At 48.9% G+C, this 22811-nt stretch overlaps 9 protein-coding genes across 9 annotated transcripts; 6 read left to right on the top strand and 3 right to left on the bottom strand.

Annotated features, from left to right (window-relative positions):
• Positions 1-90: 90 nt before the first annotated feature.
• On the bottom strand, positions 91-1320 carry LTR64_005411 (uncharacterized protein; the record flags this gene model as incomplete). Its single annotated transcript, XM_064899750.1, has 1 exon — positions 91-1320. One exon carries the CDS (start codon positions 1318-1320, stop codon positions 91-93), a length of 1230 nt encoding a protein of 409 aa, XP_064753062.1.
• Positions 1321-1971: 651 nt separating this feature from the next.
• On the bottom strand, positions 1972-3720 carry PGS1 (CDP-diacylglycerol--glycerol-3-phosphate 3-phosphatidyltransferase; the record flags this gene model as incomplete). The annotated part of the gene is made up of 2 exons (XM_064899749.1): positions 1972-3405; positions 3457-3720. The coding sequence occupies 2 exons, from the start codon at positions 3718-3720 to the stop codon at positions 1972-1974; spliced, it is 1698 nt and encodes a 565-aa protein (XP_064753061.1).
• Positions 3721-5513: 1793 nt separating this feature from the next.
• LTR64_005409 (uncharacterized protein) lies at positions 5514-6149 on the top strand (the record flags this gene model as incomplete). Its single annotated transcript, XM_064899748.1, has 3 exons — positions 5514-5744; positions 5812-6051; positions 6102-6149. 3 exons carry the CDS (start codon positions 5514-5516, stop codon positions 6147-6149), a joined length of 519 nt encoding a protein of 172 aa, XP_064753060.1.
• Positions 6150-6717: 568 nt separating this feature from the next.
• On the top strand, positions 6718-9588 carry LTR64_005408 (uncharacterized protein; the record flags this gene model as incomplete). The annotated part of the gene is made up of 1 exon (XM_064899747.1): positions 6718-9588. The coding sequence occupies one exon, from the start codon at positions 6718-6720 to the stop codon at positions 9586-9588; it is 2871 nt and encodes a 956-aa protein (XP_064753059.1).
• A 2411-nt stretch (positions 9589-11999) lies between these two features.
• On the top strand, positions 12000-12179 carry LTR64_005407 (uncharacterized protein; the record flags this gene model as incomplete). The annotated part of the gene is made up of 1 exon (XM_064899746.1): positions 12000-12179. The coding sequence occupies one exon, from the start codon at positions 12000-12002 to the stop codon at positions 12177-12179; it is 180 nt and encodes a 59-aa protein (XP_064753058.1).
• Positions 12180-13121: 942 nt separating this feature from the next.
• LTR64_005406 (uncharacterized protein) lies at positions 13122-14252 on the top strand (the record flags this gene model as incomplete). Its single annotated transcript, XM_064899745.1, is given in 3 exon segments — positions 13122-13616; positions 13628-14006; positions 14059-14252. 3 exon segments carry the CDS (start codon positions 13122-13124, stop codon positions 14250-14252), a joined length of 1068 nt encoding a protein of 355 aa, XP_064753057.1.
• A 1499-nt stretch (positions 14253-15751) lies between these two features.
• CHS5 (Chitin synthase, class 5) lies at positions 15752-17032 on the top strand (the record flags this gene model as incomplete). The annotated part of the gene is made up of 2 exons (XM_064899744.1): positions 15752-15823; positions 15884-17032. 2 exons carry the CDS (start codon positions 15752-15754, stop codon positions 17030-17032), a joined length of 1221 nt encoding a protein of 406 aa, XP_064753056.1.
• A 1316-nt stretch (positions 17033-18348) lies between these two features.
• On the bottom strand, positions 18349-19220 carry LTR64_005404 (uncharacterized protein; the record flags this gene model as incomplete). Its single annotated transcript, XM_064899743.1, has 2 exons — positions 18349-19067; positions 19124-19220. The coding sequence occupies 2 exons, from the start codon at positions 19218-19220 to the stop codon at positions 18349-18351; spliced, it is 816 nt and encodes a 271-aa protein (XP_064753055.1).
• Positions 19221-19773: 553 nt separating this feature from the next.
• On the top strand, positions 19774-22683 carry LTR64_005403 (uncharacterized protein; the record flags this gene model as incomplete). Its single annotated transcript, XM_064899742.1, has 1 exon — positions 19774-22683. One exon carries the CDS (start codon positions 19774-19776, stop codon positions 22681-22683), a length of 2910 nt encoding a protein of 969 aa, XP_064753054.1.
• Between the last annotated feature and the right edge of the window lie 128 nt (positions 22684-22811).

The raw sequence follows: 22811 nt of genomic DNA, 5'->3' as shown, positions 1-22811 counted from the left end.
TCTGTCACTATGGTTTCTAGTATGTTCCCATGTTCAAGGATTGAAAGAGTACTGTGCTGGTGCAGATATATCACCGTTTGCCTCACACCATCACATTTCTGGAAGCTCAAAAGACTTCTTCTGTAAGACAGGAATGTATTTCCAGACTTGTAGCCAGCAGACCCAACTTAAAAGAGTCCTTAAGATCCAGATGCCCCACGTTGTATCGGGATTCACCAATAATGGCAGATAGCCTCCAAGTGGAATTGGCTGCGTCTTATCGACATAAGGTCTGAATCTCTTCTCATAGTCGACAAATGCGACATCAGGACTGTCCTCCTTGGCGTGTTGCACCAGAGCCCAAGCCAGAACGTATGCACCCACAATTGCGAGATTGGTGCCTTCCCCCGTCAGAGGAGATGGGGCATACGCTGTATCGCCAAGAAGTGCGCACCTGCCATAACTCCACTTGTCGAGGTAGACCTGGGACAATTCTTCAAAATAGAAGTTGTCGGCCTTGAACATGGCATCGACCAGCCGATCACACTCCCAGCCCTGACCACGAAACCTCGAAGCCATGACCTCCTTCTGCTGTTGTGAGTCTCGACTCTTCTGTGCAATATGAAGATCCTGGCCGAACTTGGCCTGTGTCATGTACGCAGACGATGACTTGTCGTTCAGTGGCTTGATAAGAGCGCCGCGACGACCCGACATGGAGTAGAAACGTGCATTGGGCTGGTCTTGAGGCTCAACAGGAATACTGAAAAAGGCACAAAAGGCCTTGATGGACACTACACAGGACTTGGCGATTTGGGTGGGAAGGATTAGGTCTCGAGTCTTGGACCGTAACCCATCAGCTGCAACGATGATGTCGAACGTCTCGGTGGTCGTTCGAGCTCCAGACGACTGAACGTGCTCGATGGTGGCTTTGACGTTGCTGGACGTCTGTTCGAGGTTTGAGACTGTGCAGCCGTAGCGCACTGACACGTTCGGAAAGCTCGTAGCAGCATCGAGCAGAGTGCTGACAAGAGCTGGACGCATGATTTCAATCTCGTTGGACACGTTTGTCGCACCAGCAGGAATGCTAGCAAAAGTGGTGTTAGAGCTGTCGACAAAGCTCAAACCTGCTTCATGGGTAGTTTTAGCTTTGAGCTGATCTAGTAAACTCATCTTCTTCACAACTTCCTGGGCAGGCCCCTCAACATCGATGATTTGCCCTTGCTGACTCTCGGAGCGCGAGCGCTCTAAGATGACTACGTCGAATCCATGCTTTCCTAACCAATATGCAAGGACTGTGCCAGCTATGCCAGAACCACATATCAGGACCCGTTGCACTGCCATTGCTATTATCAGACGCGGTGGAAGTACAATGACCTCTTCGAAAGACAGCCAGTATCTCACTGCAGCTGAGGTCTCAAAGACAATCCAGTAAGTGAGCGTGACTTCTTTGTGTCAGTGGGTAGGGGACTATCCAGTTTTCACGGATGAGCTGGGTATCGACGAAAGTCGTGAGATATATTCATATCGTCCGTGGAGGCAGTACATGTTCTGCAAGATTTTGACTCGCTACACTGGTACTCGGCTGTGCAATGCATGCCTATCCTCGATCGAGCCCCCGAGCTGGTCATAGAAGAGCAGTGATAGAATGCCGATATCTCGGACCCCACCCCGAGAAGATGGTTTGCATGATTTGCGAGATCCACGACGATGTGAGCACATCGAGGTTAGAGTACTATCATATTGTCATACTTCGATGTCCTGTCTTTAGTGCGCCAGACACGTCTACTGCACTTCAGCTTCGACAGGTGGGAGCGTCGTACTTCTTCAACCTAGCCTTCACGGCTGAAACAAAACCAGGCATGGAACAAAGACATCACCAATCCAGGTCCTGAAAGAATCGCTATTTGTATTTCAACCTGAAGAGGAGCGTGGATACCACACTCTCAATCCTTTCTTACGTGATGATAGAGCGAAAAGGTCGTGAAATACTATCTATAATGCACCACCCAGTCTTTCCACAAGCCAAAGCGCAGCTCGTACTCGTGCACCTACACGTCTTTCAACCTTCATCAGGTCGTCCTGAGTTGTCACAGTGGCATCTTTCTCTAGCCACTCCACCTCTGCCTTCAATTTTCGCTTCAACTCTTCATCAGCAGTGACAACCAGTGCACCAACTTCCAGATCCAGGCTATAGCTGCGCTTTGTGTAATTACTGCTACCTACTAGTGTAACGCTGGGCCCAGCTTCTTCCTCTGATTGTGTATTCATTTGTGAAGGTAGTGTTATCCATATACCTTTTGCGTGGTATGTGAAGCCACCAGGCTGTCCGACAGTACCCTTTCGCCACTCCTTGAGCTGTACAGCATCTTCTTTCCCAGCTTTCGCTACCTGTCTAAGGAAGCGGCGAGATAGGAGGGTGTACGCAGCAGGCAGCATGCCGGATATACCAGAAGAGCCGTAGAAGCCGTTGGCCCAGGGACTGGCCGTGATGACTGTACATGCCTTCTCGAGGTTATTTCCTTTCTGAACAAGCTGTTTCGAGGCAGGAGTCGCTTCGAGGAGACCAGCGCAAATGTCTGGATCGATGTTGAAGTAGCCTGCTGTGAAGGTCCATCTCGCGTTACGGAGTGCGTCATCCTTTGCTAATGCTGCAAGCAACTTGGTAAGCACGGGTTTCTCAGTTGATGTCGGATTGCGAAACTCGTAGTTCATAAATGACTTGGCTGTAGGTTGACCTAGGAGGATATCGAATTGAGCTAAGGGATATACAAATGTTTTGTCTTCGTCGAACTCGAGCGGAACGATCTTCTGCCTTGCTCTGACTCGAATCAGTGGCTCGAGCAGTTGTTTCGCGTGTCGCTTGAAGCGTTGTGGGTGAAATACAGGGTCCGGAATACCTCTGTGCATTGGCGATTGAAGCTCGAAACCGGCTGTGTGCTCATCAGACGGTACAAGATTGTATGAGATTTCGGAAACACCATCGTGAATATCGTGGTAGAAGTCGGCCAGCTCTTTCGATTTGAAGATGTGGTATCGATCCAGCCGATTCGTGAAGTAATCATCTGAGAGATTGGCGCCAGAGAGCATGATTTCATCGTCGAAGCCATAAAGTTTCATGTGCTGGAGACCCCATCCTTCGTTGATGCGCTTAGGCATATACTCTTTCTTCCAGCCATTGAGATTGGGTGTATGGTACATGCGCACCTTGACTCTACCGCCAAATTCTGCAACGAGCGGCACCAGTAGGCTTGCACATGAGGGATTTGGATCTTCTCGAGTGCCGCGCAGGTAGTCAGTCAAGATGGCGACCTGCAGATTAGGGTTTGCTTGTAGTGCATCTCTTATGGTATCTATCAACTCATTCTCGGTTTTGCCAATGTAAAGGGTTGATAAGTATATTCGCTTTTGAGCCTTCTTAATCTTATCCTGCAACCGTATCTCAGCATCATGGCCAGCTCTTGACAACGATCAAATTACCTTGAGGGTCGTGTAGAATGCTGTAGGAGAATCAACAATCTCAATCTGAGACGCGTCTATCTCAAAACGAGGCGCAACCTGGTCGATTTGTGTCGTCACACCAGCCCATGGATGTGCTTTTGCCGCGACAGATGATGGTACTGGAACGGACGATGCTGTACTAGATACATGTCGTCGACTGGTCGTGCGGATCGTCGACGATCGAGCTGTCTTCGCACAATTGCAATAGCGCAGAGCTTTGGTAGCTGCACCTCTTGTGAACATGACAGGGCTTCGGCCCGCAACGACTATATCATTTCGATCTGAAGGCAATAGTACCGATTCCTACATACTAAACATGCTCTACGAAAATGGTCGCTGCAACCGGCTAAACCACGGACATAAACGAATACTGAAACTCAGAGGTACCACAGTATAAGGAACACCCTACATGAGGACATCAAATTGACGATACACGACATGAATGGCCATGATTCTCTTCTAATGTGTGTGGTCGAGATCTCCGCATGCTTGTATTTTCTGCAAAAACATACTTACGAAATCGATACGCTTCCCATGATGTAACTTTTCGATCACCTTAAGCGGGATCTATCCTGAAGCTCAACTTCTTGTGGTCCCTTGCAGCATGACCCACCAGACATGCAGGTCCTGACCGTTGGGCGATCTTTACCCCTTTGCTTAATGAACGCAAGCATCTCATGTGGAAATACTGTTAATCCGGCGGAGTCGTGGACTATGACCGACGCGGAGGCAAGTTGGTAGGGTTGGACAGCCTCGACCAGGCGACTCCGGGTGAATGCAGACTACATGCTTCTACACGAGATCATACATTGCTACACGCAGAGCTCTCAAGCATGAGGTTGAACGACCACCGGCTGGAGTGGAGAATTCGACGAGCAAGTGTTGAGGTGAAGTCAAAGTGGCATGACGGCGCACTGGGCTTGCGCAAAGGTGAGAAGATAATCAAGCAACTACCAAGACAGGAGTTGCTCTGACACAACAAATCATGGCTCTGTAGCCACGTACAAGTGTCCAAACACAAGAAAGACGCAAGGACTAACGATCGTTGGCGCGGGAATTTGGCGACCTGAGATGTCGAGGCGCCCTTCAGAGCTGTCCGCCAGGCACAGAGTATGAGATTCCGAGGTCAGAACGGCAAAGAAGTATATATCGATGAGCATGGGTCAACAACACACAGAGAATTAGTGACACCGTGCTACCCGGTCTGGACAGCCACATACGCCACAGGCAATACCGTGGCAATCGCTGGAACCGAAGCTCTCCGGACGACACCCTGTTGCTTCACGAGCAGCCTAGCTAGATTCGTGCCTCGCGTCTATCTGGTATGACAAGAACATACTCGACCAGCAACTGCGAACTATCAGATTTGCTTTCACGTAACAAGTAGTACCTGATCTGGTGAAGTGGTGTCTGCTTGACACAGATTCATGATTGAAACTTTTACCTACTGCAACGTATGGTCATAGCGTGATGGCGCCGCAAGATATACAGGTTCGCCTTACGGTTATGATCAGCTCGTAATGTCTTGGCGATATGTTATGGCTGCGCTTCATTGGTTCCCGCACAGCACGATGTTCGCATGCATCTGTTCAACCCTGGCACGACTCACGGAGTTCCGAGGCTTTCAATATCTGATTGGACCAGCTACATCGCGTGCAGTTGGTACCTGATACAATTCCAGTTCTGTGAGGGCAATATCGATGCCGTATTTGGCTGCTCTTCTTGACTAGTCGAAAGTTATACCACCAGATGCTTCCGACTGGAGCAAAAATACTGTATGCAGATGTCATCGAGGCTGTTTTACTTCCGACGCTGCTGCGCAAAGCAGGAATCCCATCCTAGCTTATTATGCGCATTGCGGAGAAGTCACAAAACAAGACATTCAAGACGGCTGGGCATGAGCTTGTCCGAGAGCTTGTGAAAGATTGGCAGCTCTTGTCTAAAGATCGGCAGGGTTCAAAAACATCCCATAAAGACTGGAAAAAGTCTCAGGATTCGTTTGTCTCATTCTAGACCAAGTTCTATACTCTACAATCATGAAGTTTCTATCAGTCCTAAGCACCTCTCTTCTCAGCGCGCTGGCATGCGCACCTCTGGCCTCTGCCTGGAGCTGTCTTTCAGATGCCGATGTAGCGGACATCATTGCCAGACAGAAGACCTTCTTGTCGAGACAAAATGTAACAGCCGCAAGAGCAGCTGTCGCAACGCTCTTCTCTCCCAACCTGTTGGAGACCAGTGACTCTATCAACGTTTTACGTGAACGCCCAGTGAGTATCCTCGGACTTGTGGTACTAACCACTTTACCCGCTGCTTGGCGCTAACCATTCCTTCCAGTACGGAGTTCCAGTTTACAACGCAGAAACACCCAGATATATCAACGATACGCTATCGGAGCCACCACTTCAAGCGCTCAACACTGTTGATCTGCTACATGACTGCACCAAGATCGCATGGTATTGGGAGATGATCGGTGTTGGCGGTCCTGGAAAGCCAAGAGCTCGAGGTGTGAGTATCATCACAGTCGACAACTCGCAACAAATCATCAGCCACCAAATCGAATTCAACAGCCTTCAGGTAAGCAGCTGTCAATCTTTGAGACGCAAAAAATTCTGACCTTTCTGTAGTGGGCATATAATATTGGCTATAACTGTACGGCGCCAGCATATGAGTAAATGTTAGTCTGGTGAAAACTTGGTCGCGGTCACTGTCGCAATACGAAACATATGATATGGTGTTCAGTTGGGTGAAGTACGGGTTAAAAATCCAGATACCAGGAAGTTGTCGACCAAAATAATAAATACCAACCTAATCAATAAGCTGAACTGATGCACATCCCTTCTGATCAAGCCCAGTCCCATGTGTCCACCGTTCGATGAGTGTAAAATATGTCATACAATGTATCGCAACATGTTCGAATCGCCAGCTGAGTAAGCAGCGTGAAAGTTCGTACGGTCATGAGTGATGAGTACTCAAAATTTGTAGCATAAATACGAAAGAGCTTCGGTGGCAACACGTGACTTGGCTCCAGACTGTCGCGCCTTCCGTCGTACCTGTTCAGTAATTCGCGAACGAGTAGGTACGCTTTACAGATTTTGATGTTGGGATTTGCTTCACGACAGGCGTCACTATTTGCGCTATAGCGTTCGTTCATCGAACCCTGATGGTGCAAGAATGATCTGTCCACGACGCTCCTACGCTACGTTGTAACGACTGTTCGTTATCGCGAGTTTATCTTCTGTTATGGCACGAACTTTGCGTGCTATAGTACAGGTCTTGCTCTTTGCCTCAGCAGTGTCGCAGAGTTCTGACACTGGTCACTTGACTTCCTCCTCTTCGTCTTTCTGTCCATCACGAACTGTGAACTATATTACTCACAAGCTTCCGCAGCAATGCCTCGCAACCAGCCGAGCAGTAAATTCCAGTCCTACACAAGCTGTTAGCAACAGCACAGCGGTTGCTGAGATTGCCGAGACCTCCACATCGATATCGTACCTCGACTCCCAAGAACCGCAGCTCAAAACCGTATCTGCTCCCTTGATAACGTTGACCGCCACGACCCTTCACGAGAGCTTCAGACAGCCACATGCCACTGTCGTCACAGAAGGACATACGCCGAAAGAGTTAGCAATACCTGACGATACTCTCAGCGAAGACTCGGCATTGGAGAGCGGCAATTTTCTCTCCTTTGAAGAATGGAAGAAACAAAATTTAAAGAAGGCAGGCCAGTCGGAACATATTGCTCAGCGAGATCAAGGGGATGGTCACGAACCTCGGCAAAGACCTGCTGGCGTGCATAATTCACTGGAGGTTCTTGGGGAAGACGGTGAGATCGATCTGGATTTTTCTGGTTTCGTGCCAGGTCATGAAAAGTCTTTTCTTGAGACTTCTCGTCCTGTCACCGGATCGCAGGCATCAGAACCAGAGGTCACATCCGATAAAAAACCCGGGGGCAAGCGTAGGAGCAAGGACGCTGGTCGCACCAGCAAAGAACGATTCAATTATGCCTCCTTTGATTGTGCTGCAAATTTCAAGAAGAGCAACAAGGAAGCTAAAAGTGCTCAGGCTGTTCTGTCTGAGAACAAGGATTCTTACATGCTCAACCAATGTTCCGCGCAAGAAAAGTTCATCATACTCGAGCTTTGTAATGATATTCTTATTGACACAGTCGTCCTCGCAAATTTCGAATTCTTCAGTTCTACCTTTCGCACCTTCAAAGTTAGTGTTTCCGATGCTTACCCAGTAAAAGTTGAGAAGTGGAAAACCTTGGGTGTGTACGAAGCTCGTAATACACGAGAAATACAGGCCTTTCTGGTTGAAGATCCGATAATATGGGCACGATACCTCCGGATCGAGTTTCTGACCCATTATGGCAATGAATTCTATTGTCCTGTGAGCCTGGTCCGTGTCCACGGTACTACGATGATGGAAGATTGGAAGCACTACCAAGGTAGTGCATCTGGTGAAGATAGTGAAGAGGACGAGCAGGTATCTGCTGAAGAGGCTGTGGTCGACTGCTCCATTATAGAAGCTGTTGCAGAACCTGCTTCTATCTCTAGCGATACAGATGCGACGTCGATCACTATTCTGCATCCAGAAGCAAGTCAATTGCCGGAAGACGTAGAGGAAGCGTCATCTCAAGAGGTGATGCCACACACGGATACCACCACTGCATCAATACCCCCGATTGAGGCTGTCATGTCGGCTCTGGCATCTTCCAGCACGTGTGTTCCAGAGGACCACACAACCGATTTACAGAGTGGTGGGAGAATAACAAGTGAACGATCGTCAATCAAGGCGAAAACAACACTGTCGGGTTCTTCTGAAATCGGGTCTCAACCCACTACGAACGCAATGCCTTCGTCCAGTAGCACTAGTACGAAGTCTGCCAAAGTTCAGCACGCAATTTCTTTGGACGTAAAGAATGTGACGGAGCACAACTCTCATGAGATCGCCACAGGAGCAGCTTCGATGAAGAACAGTAGTCAGGTCTCTCCCAACATGACATCTGCGACAAAGAATTTGAATACCACTAATATTTCGAGCGCATCTACAATGAAACCCGCATCCTCTGCGGTCAGCTTGGACAAGTCGCGGGTGAGCAGTACTGCCACGCAAGCACAACCAGCAGCACCGACCACGCAAGATTCCTTCTTCAAGGCCGTTCAGAAGCGTGTGCAAATGCTTGAGGCGAACTCATCTCTCTCGTTGCAATACATCGAGGATCAATCTCGGGCCCTGAGAGATGCGTTCAAGAAAGTGGAACAGCGGCAACTAGCACGAACGAGCAACTTCCTTGATCAGCTAAATCAGACAGTACTGATTGAGCTCAGAGAATTCCGTCAACAGTACGACCAGCTCTGGCAGTCAACAGTGATTGAGCTTGAGATGCAGCGTGAAAGATACGAGCATGATAACAAAGCCATCAACGTCAGGATCGGTCTGCTAGCTGATGAAGTCATTTTTCAACGTCGAATGGCCATTATGCAGATGGTCCTGATTGTTGTTTGTCTAGTGCTTGTACTCTTTTCACGTGGCACGATCAGTAACTATCTGGAATTACCTATCGTACAGAATGTCTTGTCAAGGTCACCGAGTTCTCGATGGCTCAACAAGTCGACTGACACAACACGACGTCCACTCGAGCCATTACACACTCAACCCGCTCATCAGCTTCGATCTGAACGAGGTGGAATCTTGAAGGGTCATCAACGAATGCGATCTGAAGACTCCGTTACTGACACACAAAGTGGTAATGATAATTATGCACCTCCGACTCCCGTCAGTGACTACGGTCAGCGTGATGAGCTCCTCTCGAAAGACGAAATCAACGACCCTTTCGACTCTGAGAAAGAGGCAGCCAAATACGAAGATCCTGAATTTGATCCCAGCACGATTGAAAGACCCGCTACGAGCCCTCCGACGCTGCGCGTCAACGGTGAATCATCAAGCATTGCAGGAACTATTGAGATGTCCGAAGACGACATTGATTCTCCCGTGGCCAATAGACTTCTGAGTCATCCTGCTACCGATCAATTCCTGCAACATCCCTTAGCCTTGCATGATGGATCATCTGTACCCAAGCATCTCTCATGGGATCTGCCAGATGGATGAACGCAATCTCGAGTTCTAACGAAGTGTCTGAAGAGCATACTCAGAAACCACCTCTGTCTGCAGAGAAAGGTGCGATCAACATCTGCGACTGGGACAAGTCGCCCTCCGGATCACTCCATCGCGTGACTGTACAGTCGACGCTGTTCCGATCAGACAGCAATGGTTCACTTAGGGGATTTGCGGCTACCTAAGAGGAATCCGAGCCACAACTACCAGAGAAAGTATGTATGAAGACCTATCAGCTAGTAGAGAATTTTCTGCACTGCTAACGCGACAGATCGGATCATGGTGTCCGTTAGCGTGCTAAGGTCATTCAACAAGATATTGCTACCAATGGTTTCGCCCACTTTCAGCCCTGGTTGGATGTTAACACGGATCCCAACAGGAAGAAGTCGCACGGCCATTTGAACAACATCAGATGCGATCCATTCAGAAAGCTGGCAGTGAATATTGACATGACGTCGGTAAGACGCTTATACACCAAAACACAATGTCGTTGTCGTTATATTAACCACGTCAAAACCGTTTTCAGCAACTATGCTTGGGGTTTACTCGCTACCATTTGAGTGCGATTCTGACTAGCACTTGCCATTCATACCCCATATTCCGAGCACCAGAACAATTACACTGTGAGTAAAGCTAGCAGTGGTTGGATCTATAGCACACTCAGTCACGATCGGGACGAATCATCTATCAGCTAATACAGTATGGATCGAGGCTCGTTGTGGTGAAACGTGTCGCGGACAGGTAATGGTCAGCGAATTCGTTATCTGTCTGCATTGGGTACTTTAGGGCCTTAAAGCTTTTTTCCTCGATATCAATAGGATTGACCTTGCCTCTTCAACACCATAGGAGGCTTGAAGAGTCTGAATCTTGAGTGTTTGCATACGTAGTGATTTAACATAAGCCATCACGATACTTCTTGATGGTCTAGGAAAATGTCAGCGCAGAGTCCAGCCCCAGCCGTGATTCTACTTGATTGTCAACCCTTTGTTTTGTTCAGCACAAGTGCTTCATTCGAATGCAGGATATTCTGGAGACAGTCGTAAAACTTTACGGCTTTTGATGTACACGAGATGTCCACATGCACAAACGTAGAAATTTTAGACTTCGCTCCTCCTTCGCAGGAACATCCAGCAGCATCAACCAATTGGCGTCTTGTCCGAATGCCTACAGAAAGAACTATTTGAGGTTGCTTTCTGCGTGGTATGGCATGTAGCTCTCTGAGAGAGCCTGTTGAAGAACTTGTTCGTCAGCACCTACGCGGGCGCGACCTACCGCGATGGCCAGCTCTCCGACCTATTCCAGGCTCGAAGCCAGGAGGAGTCGCTGCCACCTTCTCTCCACAAATCTCACCCTTCCGCATTGAGACCGAGAACATTGAAGGCAAAAGTCTCACGAAGAAGATCAAAGTATTGGCGGCGCTGGAGAAGCGAGATCCTAGCTCCCTGCACTGGATGGTTAATGCTAATCCGAGCAAGAAAGTCTTATCTTTGGGCACACAACGAGTTCGATTGCGACGGCAATGGTCAGAGGCTGTTCGTATGTCCTTGAAGAAGGCTGGTATGGACAATCATGGGAAGAGTCTGTCGCAGAATGCTGGGTCACGAAGTGGGACGAGTCTTTCTGGGACGTTGGAGTTGACTATCTATGCTGGAAAAGGGTTTGGTGAAAAGTCACAATCGATGGTGGGCACCACGGACAGGATAATTCGTGCTTTGATCAAGTCAGGTCTAGGCACGACCCGTCAAGCTACTGGTGCTGACAACGACCGTGAATCGACGCTCGAGCATCGATTGCGAAGCTGATCTTACGTGTGCTCCTGACGCACCATGAAAGTCCCCACTACCTACAAACCGGTCCTACCGCAATTTACTGGCAAGACTAATGATTGTTGTGGCTGTACGTCTGGGTTGGATGTATACGCAATTCTGGTCTGGTTGTTCGTCGTGCCTCAGCTTTGGAACCCGCCGCGCAAAGTTGCCCGGTTTCGACATCGAACACGCATGTCAAACGTCGGCATACACATGGGCATTAGCATTCGTCTCATGAATCATGAGCTGACGCTTCTGCTGACGGCTGCGATTCTGAGACCACTCTGGCTCTGCGTCGACCACTTCCATACTGTCATGTTCAGAATATCGCAAACCAATTCGAATTCGCACACACTGCACCAGCTGAAGCGTTGACGCAAGACTTTACGAGGTTGAGACTTCTGTGTTGGTTATATCGCAGAGGTACAACGTACTCTTCTACTCAAGTAGGCCTCAACTTTTCCTCCCGGCTATCCATTTTCTCTTTCCATCAACCACAAATACGATCACTCAAAGACCAAAGATATCAATCACTTCCAACCAATTCGACCAAGTACAACCCTAAACACCAAATCCATTTTTCTTCGAACGACGACCATGTTTGCCCAAGTTGACTCACCGATCAACTACTCGAAACCTGGCTCCGGAGGCAACTCTGGAGGATCTGGAGGCACCAAGCCACCTTCTGGTGGTTCCGATTCGAAACCCAAGCCTTCGGACGAAGAGCCTCCCAAGCCTCCACGAGGCCAGGAGGTCCGAGGTTGGGGTATGGGTTAAATATCTCTTACCAAAATACAACCGTTGAGCTTGAATAATCACTCAGATTCGCGCGAATCTGGTGTGGCGACAGCAACAGGACAAGGGCCGGGGCAAAGGGCGGCCCAGGGAGCTGTATAGTTATACATCGATATCGAGTGGAGGACTAAGGACACATGAGCATTTTGTGTTCGAGAGCTTTGGGGAACCAACAGTGATTGCTGAGGTGATCTGACAGTTGCTGCTAATACTTGGTCAGACAGGGCTAGATAGCTGGAATGGAATCATATCATCAACAACAACAAAACCTTTTCTTATTCTGAAAGCTGTAAATACTCTTTTACTTTCTACAAATTTTCTTTTTACTTGAGCCACTAATCCATACAGTTTGAGTCTCTGCTGTCTTGTCTGTACCTTTACCGGATCTTTATTTTCAGCTTCACGTGCTCTTTCTCGCCGGACTTGCCGACACCACTCATCTTCTACAGTACAGTATGCCCGCTCTAGGGTCTCCAGACTTTCGACTCTGGAAGGTCCGTCCCGACCGAAAATAGTGGTTGCGGTTCGGACGAGATTTCCGCTGAAATGAGGTTGAGGCTCTGCGCAGATCTGCTTGGCATGGGATTTGTTAGTAAGCAGTGTATACTTCACTTCTAGCTCGATAACTTCTCAGGCTGAGATGTTTAGAAGATAGTGTTCGGGACCGAGTCCGGTGCAGTGATCTAAGAGCTGAATGAGAGTTGAAGATGGGACGGTGTTACGGGCGGAGATTACGGCGATCGACAAATGGGTGATCTACGATAGATGTTGATCGCGTCGTACTTCGAATGTACGACGGAGGAACATGGTTCCGTTTTCTGGATACTTATTCGCGATTGTGAGAACGCTGGAAGTAGTCTCTCTTTGCACAAGACGAGACGATATCAAGGATAACTAAGCGAGCATTCAGCACGAAACATCAATATGGCGGCAACAGATTCAGCAAAGAACATGGCGGCCTTCCTCGACAAGCCAGGCACGCCGTTTGCAGTGCGTGAGGCTCTCATGCCTACACCGGCAGCTCACGAGCTTGTGCTTCGGGTTCACAGCGTTGCGATCAACCCGACTGATTACTTCCGCGCGGCTCAGGGAAGGGATGTGCCCGAAGATTCCTACCCGTACGTCATTGGCTGCGATGGTGCTGGAGTGGTTCATTCTGTTGGCAACGATGTCGAACATCTCAATGTCGGAGACCGAATCATGGCGATGAGCACTGAGTTTTTCGTGCACAAGGCCGATCATGGTATGTTCCAACGCTATGTGGTTATTGATGGGAGACATGCCTGCAAAATACCTGATCGATTGAGCTTCGACGAGGCGTGTGTGTTCCCATTGGCGATGGCTACCGCTGCTGGTGCTCTTTTCGAGAAGGAGAGCATGGATTTGAACTGGCCAAGGCTTGCAGGTACCTCCGAGTTGGTGAGCAACAGAAAAACCACGCTAATGATGTGGTCGTTGTTTGGGGAGGAAGCTCGAGTGTGGGATGCTGCGCTGTTCAGATGCTCAAAGCTGCTGGATATAGAGTCGTTGCTACAGCAAGTAAGCGCAACTTCGACTTGTGCACTCAGGCAGGAGCGGAAGTGGTGTTTGACTATAACGACGAGGAATGTATAGACAGGGTATGCGAGTGGGTGGAACAAAGGGGCTTGCAGTCTGCTGGTACATTTCCAGTCGTGATCGATCCGCCTTCCTTTGAAAAATGTGCTGCAATTGCGAAGAGGTTGCCAGGGCGAAAGTATGTGACCACAACATTACCACGAGGACTATTGACCAAGCCAAATCTCGGAGAAGGGATCGGTGTTGGGGACTGTGAGTTCTTCTCCGTTCGTCTCACGACCCCTGGCTGACAATTGTGTGACAGGTCTGGTCCTTCAGCAGGCTGATTTCCTCGAGCATTTGTGGTCGAAGTATATGCCGGATGCTCTCCGGAGCGGTGAGCTCAAGTGCTTACCTCCAGCTGAATTTGTAGGGCGAGGGCTGGAGAGCGTTCAAGGTGCTTGCGATCTCATGAGCAAGGGTGTTTCTGGTAAGAAGTTAGTCTTGAGTGGAATATAGGCAGCAATTGAAAGAATAGAGCGAATCGATACCATCCAAGTCGTTCAATCGTTTGCATACCGGCCCAGAACTGCATCAAAACGAAAGTAACTGATAGAATGAGGTAGAAGGCTCAGCCTGACCAGGGTCAGACAATGACCAATCATGGATCAACTATACACACCCAGACCCATACATGCATAAGCTGGGAATGCAGGCAAATATCTTGATCAGACACTATCTTCTGCTCTTGTTGTGTTTGACAACAGTCGAAAACACCACTTGACAGAGGTGAAAATGACCAACACTACCCCTGTTGACTGCTTAACTTCCAGACTGTCTGATTTAAGGCTGAGTGCTAAACTGAAGATCGAGCAGGAGCAGACTAAAGTCGACAGCTTTCTGAGTACTGTGCACAATAAAATCAAGACTGCAGCCTGTATTGTCTCTATCGGTCAATTCGAAGTTAGGTCGGTGAGTGGCTGGAGCTCAATGGATCTCAACTGGAACAACCATGAGATACTGTCTCAAAAGCACATGACCGAGCGGGTTCGAGAGCTTGCAGCCGACATGGGCTTCAAGTTGAAACCAAAGAACCGTGATAGACCGAACCGCCCAGGGTACTTCTCAGGCAGATATCATGCTTGCCATGCCGAGTCCCAGCTGATAGCGTGGGCCATTAATCAATATTGCCCTGTTCAACGCAGTAAGACGACTGGCAGGGAATACATGAGGGCTGGCACACTGAGCGAAGCGGTCATCATTCATGTTTCTCGTAAAGTTTGCAAAGAGTGCCACCGATTCGCTCGACAAGCACAATGGTTTACAGGCATTGAATTCGTCTTTCAGCAGCCCTACACTGTGAAATCCCTATATCCAAAGTGTGCTTTCTGTCGCAATACAACGTCAAGAGGTTATGTATGCGCTGATTGCCAAGGTGGCAACAATGGCGTACATGCTTGGTGTGAATCACTTCTCTTTGCAACTGAGATGTTCTCTTGTGAAGTGGAAAAGGATAAGAGGGTGATAGAACGGGGTACTAAGATGATGACAGAAAGGTGCACAGCCCTGAAGGTAGCTGCTAAACAACAACGTGCACGTATAAAGGCTCTCAAAAGGGACACAGCCAAGGTCCTGGCAGAGTGTAGGAATTTTAGAATGGAGCTTGAAAAGAGAACGAAAATGAACGAGTGTGAAGGCAAGAACAGAGCTTTGCGAGATACTAACACTGACTTCAGTAATCTGCCGGAACCTGCGACGACGCGGCTTGATACTGGTTTGAAAGAACTTCGGCTGTGATAACAGAAGGATGAAGATACTGCAATCGATGTGTTTCGATGAAGAGAAACATTTGAACGAAGCATCATTCCATGGCCATTTTGCTCCGCCGTAGACTACTCAATCTGCAGTGCAATCTAACAATACTCATTCGCGCATCCGTACGCGCTTCGACTGCCAGTTGACCTTCAAAGATTTGTCGATTCTCGTAGTTGCTCTACCCGGTCTCGTAGTCGTTCACGATGCTGGTCTCCCTTACCGTTGGGAAGGTCGACGCTGGGGTGGCAGTGCTTCTGACCGAAGATAAAAGATTAGTATGTTGTGACCGTTGAAACTCAACCAGGCTCTGATTCAGGCTAACAGTCTTTGTGCAGATAGAGTTCCCTTCTATACTGTTACCGCCATCTATTCGCTCAGGCAGCATAGTCGATATCACAGTTAAGCAGAACCACAATGCAGAACAGCAGGCTGAGGAGCAGTTCCAAGCTCTTCAGCAGAATATCCTCGAACGCTACGGTCTACAGGCACCAAGCTCACCTGTCCTCCGCCTACGAAATGCCACACAGACAAGTATTGTGCTGGAGTGGGATCCTGTACAGCTCGCGACCTCACAGCTCAAAAGTTTAGCACTTTACAGGAACGGTAGCAAAGCAGGGAATATACCAAGACCAATGGACATGCTGAGTACGAAGATTAGCGGGTTGAGTTTGAACACGGAATATAGTTTTTATCTGGTACTCAAGACGAGTGGCGGCACATATACCTCGAATACAGTTACAGTCAAGACACATGAGATGACCAACTTGACCGGCATTACTGTAACACCAGGTGTACTACAACCAGCATTACGAGAGGCTTGCGAAGCAGCCGTTGAACGCATAGGCGCCAAATTAGTCGACACTGTCCGAATAGACACGACCCATTTTGTCTGCACAGAACCTCGAGGCGACGCCTGGCAGAAGGCCGTCGAGATGAACATTCCAGTAGTACGACCTGAATGGCTCGAAGGATGCGAAAGAGAGGGCAAGATAGTGGGAGTGCGAGCATATTACTTGGACGCCGATCCTAAGCTGCGTCAGGTTGGAACCAATCCCAACATCCAGCAACAAAGTAGAGAAAGCATGAGCCAGAGGCAGTCAGTGCAGATTCCACCAGCGAGGACCTCAAGTATACCTCAAGCCCAAGCAAGTCAAACTAGCCTCCCAAGTCGGGCTCCTAAGAGTCCTGATAAGGAGGTCGGAGAGCCTGGTCCAACAGTTGGAGCGACTCCAGAGTTGGCCCAGGAAGAAGTACCCAGACAGAAAGATCTGCCACCAGATCCTCCGACGCGCGATGACAGTGACAACTCGGAAGCCGAAGACGGCACAGGGGATTCGGAGAAACGACTACCTGCACCGCACGCGGCCGAGGATACTGAGGATGACGATGTGCAAGAGGAAAAACATTCGCCGCCTCCTACAAAAGCAAACAAACCAGGAGTAGAAGATGAAAAAGGTGAAGACATGGAAGAGGTCGCCCTGTAGTTCTCCAGTTGGTCGGGTCAATCAATCACGAAGTTGCTTCGCATCCAGATCTTCTAGTGCAAGCGCAATTCTGATGATCGTTCGAAGCTCTGACATCCTGAATACGGCTTTCTTCATACCTTTGGATGCACTTAATAGTGCAGGTACAGGTTGTAATGGAGCACTGGCTGCGTTACCTTCTGCAATGACTTACCCAACTCACTTCGGAATGTTATCAGTCTGAACTGGGCTGTCGCTCAATTAACAGAATTCGGGGTTGGTGACTGCACACTTCGTGCCGACTAGCACCTCTGGGATGGACTCAGCTGGAAGGTCCTCGACGACCTGAAGAGGCTCCAAGACATTGTCACTAGTGAACCTCAAGTGAAGACAAGGTGACGTCGCTTTGAGCGCTCTGCCACAGATGACTGGAAAGGTCACTTATATTCCACTGCTGAACATCACAAAGATACCATCTTCTTCCATTGCCCTATTACCTGGTCCATGTATACTAAAGCAGATGTAGCCCAATCCTCCACATCTTTACACAGAAGCAGAGTCATAAATCCCAAAGATCACATTATTATCATGACGCGCGTTCCTGATCTTCCAGATGAAGTCCTTCAGCCTATGCTCAGAACTCTTCTGACTCCAGACATTTACACCTGGGATATTCGATCACTATGCAAATTCGCCATCGCGTTTCCGCTTTCGCAAGACTTGGCCTTCGAGGTATACAAGGAGTATGAGCAGAAATGGCACCAAAATCGTGGCCATCATTGGACATGGAGGAGGCCGCGCGTCAAGATAACGAAGGACGGCGAGAATATTGTTAGAAAATGGGGCAGACACCTGAAGGACTCGGGTATGGCGTTGGAAAGAGCGCAAGCTATCTGTCGGAGACTAGGTTATCAACCGACACCGTGGGATGTTGAGCCTGAGACAACTGAAATCAGAAGAAATACCAGAAAGACAAACAGGGAGCATACAGCAAAGAGCAGTGCGACTGCTAAGGCGGCCAAGACAGCTAAGACATCAGAGAAGCGTGTCCTTCCAACTCGATCGAAGAGAAAGTTCAATCAGGTTGACTAGCCCTGGCTACCTGGGCGAATTTGATCATACAACCATCACGGAGCAAGGTTCGTGAGCATCGGGTGTATACCTGCCCAACTTTACTGAGTATTCACACCTAGCTCTTCTCAGACTCTGGATTGCATCATTTCTTGGATTTCCAACCGCGAACAAGAAGTTGCATGAAAGCTAGCGCGACAATCCTCTCGTGTTAACCTAGAGTTCGGGCTACCAACTAGCATGACCATGAGCTTAAGAGATCCCAATCACTCATAATATACATCCGCCGCACAGCATGTACTGTAGCACTTCCGGACCAATCTTTCGATTTGATGTACATTGTTCGCTGTCACGAGGTCGAGGTTGTCATCTGACTGATTGCCGAATTTGGCAACGCAATAGTGGCCCTTGTCGCTCCTGCTTCCCTGGAGACTACTAGTGCCTTCAACAGGACCATAATGAAATTCTTCCTCGTCGACAAAAGTCCAGCCTCTTTTCAAGTAGACGCAAAACCTCATTACCAGACCGTAATTGCCTTTCCACTTCGACCAGCGAATTGGAAAGATGGCATCGTAGTTGCCGGTACCTCCGTTGCACTTGATGTGAATTGTGTGTATCAAACCTCTGTGCGATGAGTTTAGGTCGATGATGAAGCGAACTTCTCGATCGTACAGTGTTATAAGGGACTTCACAAGAGCGACTTCGACACGCACAACGAACTGCACCTTGAACTTCACGATCGAATCATCAGTCTCATAAGCAGCAATTCCTTGCTTGTTCGTCACATCACTAGCGCTGGCTGTAGGTTTGACTGCAATAATCTCTTGTGTTGGTCGAGAACTCTCGAGATCTTGGATACGCCTATTGATCTCCTCTATCTTGCTCCCTAGCACATCTGCTTCGTGTGGTTGATAGTTTTGCACGAACACTTGCTGGAGCTGGTCCAGTAATGATTTCGTGTCTACAGCATTGTTACCGAACATCACTGCATAGTCAAGGATCAGCATATCCTCCCAAGATATTGCTTCAAGGCTTGCTCACGTAGAGGACCATGGCTAGTGATATTACTATACCGATCGCCAGCATGAAGCGACGATCCGTCCTGGCTCGTGATCTGAGGAAATTGATGACCTGCCATGATGTGGGTCTATAGCAGTAGCATTACTGCAACCACACCCTTGCCGAATCGCAATGTGCGGAAGAAACACCTATTCACCTAAATTACAGGATCAGTATCGACATCAAGCATCACTTGGAACAGATACTGCTTATAAGCGAGGGCAGTCCGGTTGTCATTACTGACAGAAGGCAGGGTCGGTAGCGCTTGCTCCACAAACCACAACTTGCAATACAGCAATTCAGTAGACTTTTAGCTACTAGAAAAGGCTCACGAGCTGGAAAGAATGCACTGACATTCGAGACTTTGACATAGAGCTAGCATGCTTCCTTCGTTCCACGATCTGAAGCTCAATCGTTCGAGATACTTCTCTTGGTGTCCTAAGAGGAAGGTGAACCTCCTACGGTACATCAAACACGTGTGACTTCACAGAAGTCTTGGCAATAGTCGCCGCCACTATTGACGCCAAGTTTGCTCGAGACGAGACGCGTTTCCTTCTTGTCTTTGTCCCTCGATGTTCCTGATGGTTTCGCAACCAGCTACGATTCTCTGAGCTTTGCTCCACTAGGTCAGAATGGTGACGAATGCACGATCTAAAAAACGCAAGACGGAGACGATCGACCTCACTAACGATAGCGATGTGGAGAATGCTACTCCTAAGCGCAAACACCAAACGCAGACTTCATCCGCTTATGTGACTCCACCAGCGAGCAGCCAGGTCCTTCAGAGCTCGCAAGGAAGATCACAATCCAACTTATACCGTCCGACACCATCGCAGTCCCAATCACAACCATATTCACAAGATGAGCGGCATGCGTGGTCAGCCACTCAGCAGCGAGCCATTGAAGCCGATATTGGTCGCGAGATCGTTCTTACGAAAGACGATGACGATGAAGACGTTTATGAGAACCGGCAGGTCTATGGCATTCTCAATACAAGCATCGTTGGCATTCGGTACTACGCAGGCGAAGCAACAGTTGGTGAATATGTAATGGTTCGACGTGAGCCTGAAAATCCTTTTGATGGTAATGCGATTCGAATAGATAACGTGAGACGCCAGCAGATCGGTCATCTTGGCAGGGACATAGCTGCTAAACTTGCACCTTTCATGGATTCTGGCGATCTTATTGTCGAGGGAGCTCTTACTGGTCTTAAAGGAGAATACAAATGTCCTGTGGCCCTTAAGTTGTTTGGAACGACCGAGCAACCGGCAATGTGGGATCTGCGGAAAAGAATGATGGGAGTCAAGTTGCCTGTAAAGGAGCTGGACAAGGCAGAGGCTGCTCGTCAAAAACGACAGCGAGAGCTCGACAAGCAGCAGAAGGCTAGGGACAAGGAGGCCGCAAGACTGGCAAAGACTGGCAATATTGTTATTGACAACGTCGGGCCTAGCAAATACAGCAATCTTGGCACAGATGGGGACGGTACAAGCTCGACGCCGGACATCTGTGAAATGCTCGGCGATACTGCTACTTTCAACCCACGAGATGTGCAACATGCGGTGGGCAGATTTGCCCAAAGCGAAGATGATCTCGCCAAGATGGCTATGGCTGAACAGCCTGAACAACTCTCAACACAATTACTACCATATCAACGACAAGGAGTACAGTGGATGCTTGAACATGAATCACCACAGCTGTCCAAGAAGGAGGGAGAGAGCATACAGTTCTGGAAGAAACATAGAGGTGGCTATGTCAATATTGTCACGAATTTCTATGTCCAAGGTGCACCTGAGCTTGCTTCTGGTGGTATCCTAGCGGATGATATGGGCTTGGGCAAGACCATTCAGGTCCTCTCACTCATTATGTCTGACCTGAAGAAGAACGGTCACCCGACACTTATTGTTGCGCCGTTGTCGGTCATGAGCAACTGGAAGAACCAAGCAGAACTACATATCAAGAAAAAGTATACTCCGAATGTCTTGATATACCATGGTCAAGCAAATCGTGGTCTCACGCCGGACCAGCTGAAAGAATACGACATCGTCGTTACAACATACCAAACAATGACCCTGGAACTGTTCGCGAACAACAAGGACAAACCAAGCGCTCTACCAACATCAAAAGGTCTATTCTCGATCAAGTGGCGACGCGTTGTTCTCGACGAGGGACACAACATTCGGAATCCAAGAGCAAAGATGTCTCGTGCTGCACATTCCCTGGCCGCAGACTCGAGGTGGGTGCTCACAGGCACACCTATCGTGAACAACCTCAAAGACTTGTACTCTCACGTCAAGTTCTTACGCCTTACTGGTGGCCTCTCCGAGTTCGAAATCTTCAACGCAAACATCATCAGACCAGTCAAAAGCCAAGATCCTGCTGGTCAGACACTACTTCGAGCGCTGATGCAGACATTTTGTCTGCGTCGAATGAAGGACATGAAATTCGTCGACCTCAAGTTGCCCGAACTCTCCTTCCACAAATACCCTGTGAAGTTCCTTCCTCACGAGCAGGAAAGATACGATGCATTCAAGGCTGAAGCCAAAGGTCTTGTTGAGGCTGCCAAAGCCGAGAAGGGTGACAACACAATGACGCATCTGCTCGAAGTTCTGCTCCGATTGAGGCAGACGTGCAATCACTGGAAGATGTGTGGCGAAGAGCGTGTCTCGAAACTGCTCTCATTGATTGAGCAGAACGAGGGAAAGATTATCGACATCATCGATCCTGCTAATAAAAAAGCCCTACAAGACCTCCTACAACTCAAGCTCGATAGTCAAGAGGACTGTCCAATCTGTATGCAATCACTAAATGACCCTGATCGCGACCCAGTCATCACAGCCTGCGCTCACGCTTTCTGCAAAGACTGCATCGAACGCACTATCCAGACACAGCACAAATGTCCAATGTGTCGAGCCAATCTGACCAGCACAGACATGCTCGTCTACCCTGCAGCTGGCTTCGGCGAAGGCGTAGCTGAACAAAATCTCGACATCGACCCCAACGAAAGCAGCAGCAAGATCGAAGCCATCGTCAAGCTCGTACTCGCCTCAACAAAGGACGACCCAGAGACCAAAACCGTAATCTTCAGCCAATGGACCAGCTTCCTCGACATCCTCGAACCACATCTTAAGAAAAACGGCGCCAAATTCTCCCGTCTTGACGGAAAGCTATCCCCTCTCAAGCGCGACCTAGCCATCGAAACACTATTCACGGACCCAAATACTCGCATCCTACTCGCATCCCTCTCAGCCTGCAGCGTCGGTATAAACCTCACAGCAGCCAGTCAAGTCGTCCTAGCGGATTCCTGGTGGGCACCAGCCGTCGAAGATCAAGCAGTCGATCGCGTGTATAGACTTGGGCAGAAGAAGGACTGTCGTGTTGTCAGATTTGTGATGGAGGGGAGTGTTGAGGAGGAGGTTCTGGAGGTGCAGAAGAATAAGAGAAAGCTCGTTAGTGCTGCGTTCGGTGAGGCGCAGGCGAGGAGGATGAGGGGTCCGAATGCTAGGCGGGAGAGGCTGGGTGAGATTGAGAGATTGTTGCGATGAGGGTGGGGTCGAAAGTGCTCTGTGCTGGTGGAAAAGTCGACATATTTGAGTCGTTAGTCATGATACCCTGTATAATTAGCTGTTATTTGCGACGGGCTGTAGCACCTGCTGGGAACAACGTGTACAAT

This window comes from Lithohypha guttulata (genome assembly GCF_036872675.1).
Source record: "Lithohypha guttulata strain CCFEE 5908 chromosome Unknown scaffold_4, whole genome shotgun sequence".
Classification (NCBI taxonomy): Eukaryota; Fungi; Ascomycota; class Eurotiomycetes; order Chaetothyriales; family Trichomeriaceae; genus Lithohypha; species Lithohypha guttulata.
This window is presented reverse-complemented; position numbering and strand designations above follow the sequence as displayed.